This window comes from Lolium rigidum, chromosome 3 (genome assembly GCF_022539505.1).
Source record: "Lolium rigidum isolate FL_2022 chromosome 3, APGP_CSIRO_Lrig_0.1, whole genome shotgun sequence".
Taxonomy (NCBI): Eukaryota; Viridiplantae; Streptophyta; class Magnoliopsida; order Poales; family Poaceae; genus Lolium; species Lolium rigidum.
In genome coordinates, this window is record NC_061510.1 from 349,727,789 (window position 1) to 349,731,551 (window position 3,763).

The window sequence follows — 3,763 nt, forward strand, 5'->3', positions numbered from 1 at the left end:
GAAGCTTCGTGGAAAAATAGGCCCCTGGGCTTTGATTTCGTCCAATTCCGAGAATATTTCCTTACTAGGATTTCGAAACCAAAAACAGCAGAAAACAGACAAGCGGCACTTCGGCATCTTGTTAATAGGTTAGTTCCAGAAAATGCACGAATATGACATAAAGTGTGCATAAAACATGTAGATAACATCAATAATGTGGCATGGAACATAAGAAATTATCGATACGTCGGAGACGTATCATAGATAACCTGCATAAGAGAAGAGTTTTCATCTCGATGTGCTTGGATTGAGCATGAACGATATGATTTGCTCACAAATATGTTGCTCCCATATTATCACACCATAAGGATGGTGACTGAGTCAACTTGATTCCAAATTCTTCAAGTAACGATTGTATCCATATATCTTCTGTTATGGTTTTACGTCGATGGTAAACTTGCTTGGTGTTTTGGGCTTTATAGCAGTGGCATGTGAGTGGGGGCGTCAACAAAGAGATGTCCAATATCCTACCTTTCTGGGTGAAAATCCAAGGTTTGGCCTTAACTGGTTGTGACTGGAATGGACTTGTGTTGAAGGCATTGTTTTCAGAGCGAAGATTGTTTTTATGGTGAAAACTAAGATATATGATTGGGCGGGGACAAAGGTTGTGCACTGTTTCCCACTTGAAGGCATCCCTTTTGGAGAACTTGAACTTCATGTGTTGTCATGGTGGTGTTTGTGTTATTGCTGTAAGAACTGGAATACCATAGCATGATTTGTTTTTAGCTTCTTCTTCTTTTTCCGACGGTGTACATCCATACTACCATTATGATATGGTGTTGTTGTAGAGGTTGAGTGTAATTGATACCTTCGCGATATTAATATATTTTTATCGAGAAAAGTATATTTGTAGCCAATTGAGGAATATATGTTTGCAACTCAGCATCAAGAACAATTGCTATTATATCTTCTATTTTCTATCCGGAGAAGAATGATTCCATATTATTATTGTGATTCGTTGCAAATTAGTACAAAATAGATCAATACATATTTGACATAAAACTATGAATGTCGACTACAAAAGAAACAATTATCTTATAGTTGATAAATGATTTGGTCGGAGTGTCGAGTTCCGGAAGGCTCCTTCGGCGAACTCCCTTGAGCGACCCATGCATGGATATTGCTGGTTCGGATGGGATTCGGTCATGCGTTCCCATATTTTTTTTCGACCGCTTGGTTTCAGGAGGGAGCGACGCGTAACTCTGCTTTCTGTTGCCTTAATGGGACACGTCTTTTTTGGTTCCATTGTGAAGTCAGAGGCGGAGAATTACATGGAAGTCGAGTTTTGAGCACTAGTCTTGGTGGTTCGAGACTTTACATCGATGGTGAACTTGCTTGGTGTTTTGGGCTTCATAGCTGCGACATGCGAGTGGGGGCGTCAACATCGGAGAAGTTCAATGTACAACCTTTCTAGGTGAAATTTCAAGGTTTGCCCTTAGCTAGTTGTGTCTGACAATGACTTTGTTGAAAGCATTGTTTTGAGAGCAGAGACTTTTTCAGGGTGAAACCCAAAATCTATGATCGGACGACGGCGGTGCTTGTGCGCTGTTTCCTTGTTGAAGATGTCGTTTTTGGAGAAGTTGAACTTCAGGTGTTGTCATGGTTGTGTTTGTGCTGCTGTAAGGACTGAAAAACTATAGCGAGAATTTTCTTTTTTTAGCTTTTTCTTATTGTTCATCCGTACTACTATTAGAGCATGGTGATGTTGCAGAGGCTGAATGTAATTCGTATCTTCGCGATATTAATATATTCCATTTATTTAAAAAAAAGGCAATGGGAGAATATCTGTTTGCAACTCAACATCAAGAACAATTGCTATTATATCTTCTATTTTCTATCTAGAGAAGAACAATTCCATATGATTATTGCGATTCAATGCAAATTAACACAAAATAGATCAATAGATCTTGGGCATAAAACAATGAATGTCGACTACAAAAGAAACAATTATCTTGTAGTTGAAAAAAGAAGGTAGAGCTTAGCTCTGCATTCGTAGCTTTGGATCAAAACTGGGCTGTGCGACCTTTTTTTGCTTCTGACAAAAATGGACCTAAACAAAAAAATAAAAATCATTACAAGCACATGTCCATGTCCCTCCAGCTCAAGTAAACAAGGCCGGCCTGGTAGTGCGTGTAAGCGCCGGCGATGACGAGCGCGTGGAACAACTGGTGGCTGTGGCCGAAAAGGTCAAACTTGCCCGGCAGCCACCTTTCCGGCACCCTGGCGCCGTACGCCACGACGCCCGCAAGGTAGAAGGCCCCCATGGCCAACTCGTACCCCGTGGTGAGCACCGCCTCCGGCCGGGCGCCGAAGACGAGCAACTTGTGCACGATGGGCACGAGCCCCGACGCGGCCATGCATGCGAAGAGCGCGGCGCGCGCCCACCGCAGGTCGGGCGCCTCGAAGACCGGCAGCATGGAGACGGCGACGGCGGCGGCGCCGAAGACGGTGATGGCGGCGAGGTAGAGGGTGCGATAGAAGGGGTCGCAGAGGAAGGTGTAGTAGACGAGCGGGTAGAAGGAGGTGACGATGAGGCCCGTGATGCCGGCGTAGTCGAGGCGGAGCAGTACGTAGCAGGCGTGCTCCGAGTGGCACGATAGCAAGTGGCAGCCGCTGCTCATCAGCAGGCAGAACATGGCGCCGCACAGGTAGGCGTAGAACGGCCACCGCGTGACCGGGTGTGTGGCCGCCGACGACAGCGCCGCCGCTGCCGTGAGCTCCGTCTCGACGGGAACGGACACGTTGCGGCGCAGGGCCGCATGCATTGCGACGGCCGTTCCATTGGTGCCGTAGTAGGCCATCAGCACCGTGGGGTTGCTGGTGCAGTTCGTCAGGTGGCCTGTCTCGGACGTCGCCACGCCGGTTTCCATCGGAACCATCGTGGCGGCGCACACGGTTAGCACAAGGAAGACGAAGAAGCCGATCAAATGCCTGCGCAAAAAAAAAATGCGTCAGCTCAGGCGTATGCGTGACGTGGCCACATAGGCGTGCTGGGACAGAAGGCATACGTCCAGATGTTGATGGTCTCGTTGTGGAGAGCGAAAACACTGAGGAGCGCCTGCTTGATGGGCCACTCGCTGCGGTAGTAGTCGAGGACGAACTCGTTGTGCTTGAGGAAGTCCGGCAGCGCCTCATAGCCGACGAGCTCGTGCTTGTGCCCGCAGCACCGCTTCCCCACGTCGCTGCCGGTGCTGCCGCCGCCTTTGCTTGCCCCCAGCAGGAAAGACTCCGTCGTCGACGTTGGCGACGCCACGGCGGCCAAGTCGCTCATCCTCATGGTGGTCCTCCTCTTCAGCAGCGTCACCGTGGAAGTCATTGTTTGATCGAGCCGGCTTAGAATAAACTCTTGCGTGGTGTACTCTAGCTTAGAGTCACTCGACTCGAGAGAGAAGAATTAGAGGAGGCGATTGGAGTGTGGTTTCAGTGGCTGGGTTTCTTGGGTATATATATACCTGTGTAGTTGACTTATTGTGACTGAGTTTTGGTACTCTTACTTGGTACGGAAAATGGGTGCCCTGAAACGGTCCGCTTAGAGGAGCTGCGCACGCCAGGGTGATTAAAAATGTTGGTATTGCCGCCAGTTAATTAACTTAACAGACCACGAGTGTTCTAGTGTGCTACGTATTTGGCCTGTCGTTGTTCCCGCCCGATGACTATTTTGTGTGGCATTGGCGGCGGTTTCCTGCAACACCAATCAATAGAAGATGCTGCGGAGTGTGAACTT

At 48.1% G+C, this 3,763-nt stretch overlaps 1 protein-coding gene across 1 annotated transcript; it reads right to left on the minus strand.

The window, feature by feature from the left end:
* Nucleotides 1–2,095: 2,095 nt before the first annotated feature.
* On the minus strand, nt 2,096–3,355 carry LOC124697201 (heptahelical transmembrane protein 4-like). Its single transcript, XM_047229826.1, has 2 exons — nt 3,048–3,355; nt 2,096–2,970 (listed from the first exon to the last, which is right to left on the minus strand). The coding sequence occupies exons 1-2, from the start codon at nt 3,353–3,355 to the stop codon at nt 2,112–2,114; spliced, it is 1,167 nt and encodes a 388-aa protein (XP_047085782.1). The 3' UTR covers nt 2,096–2,111.
* Nucleotides 3,356–3,763: the final 408 nt, after the last annotated feature.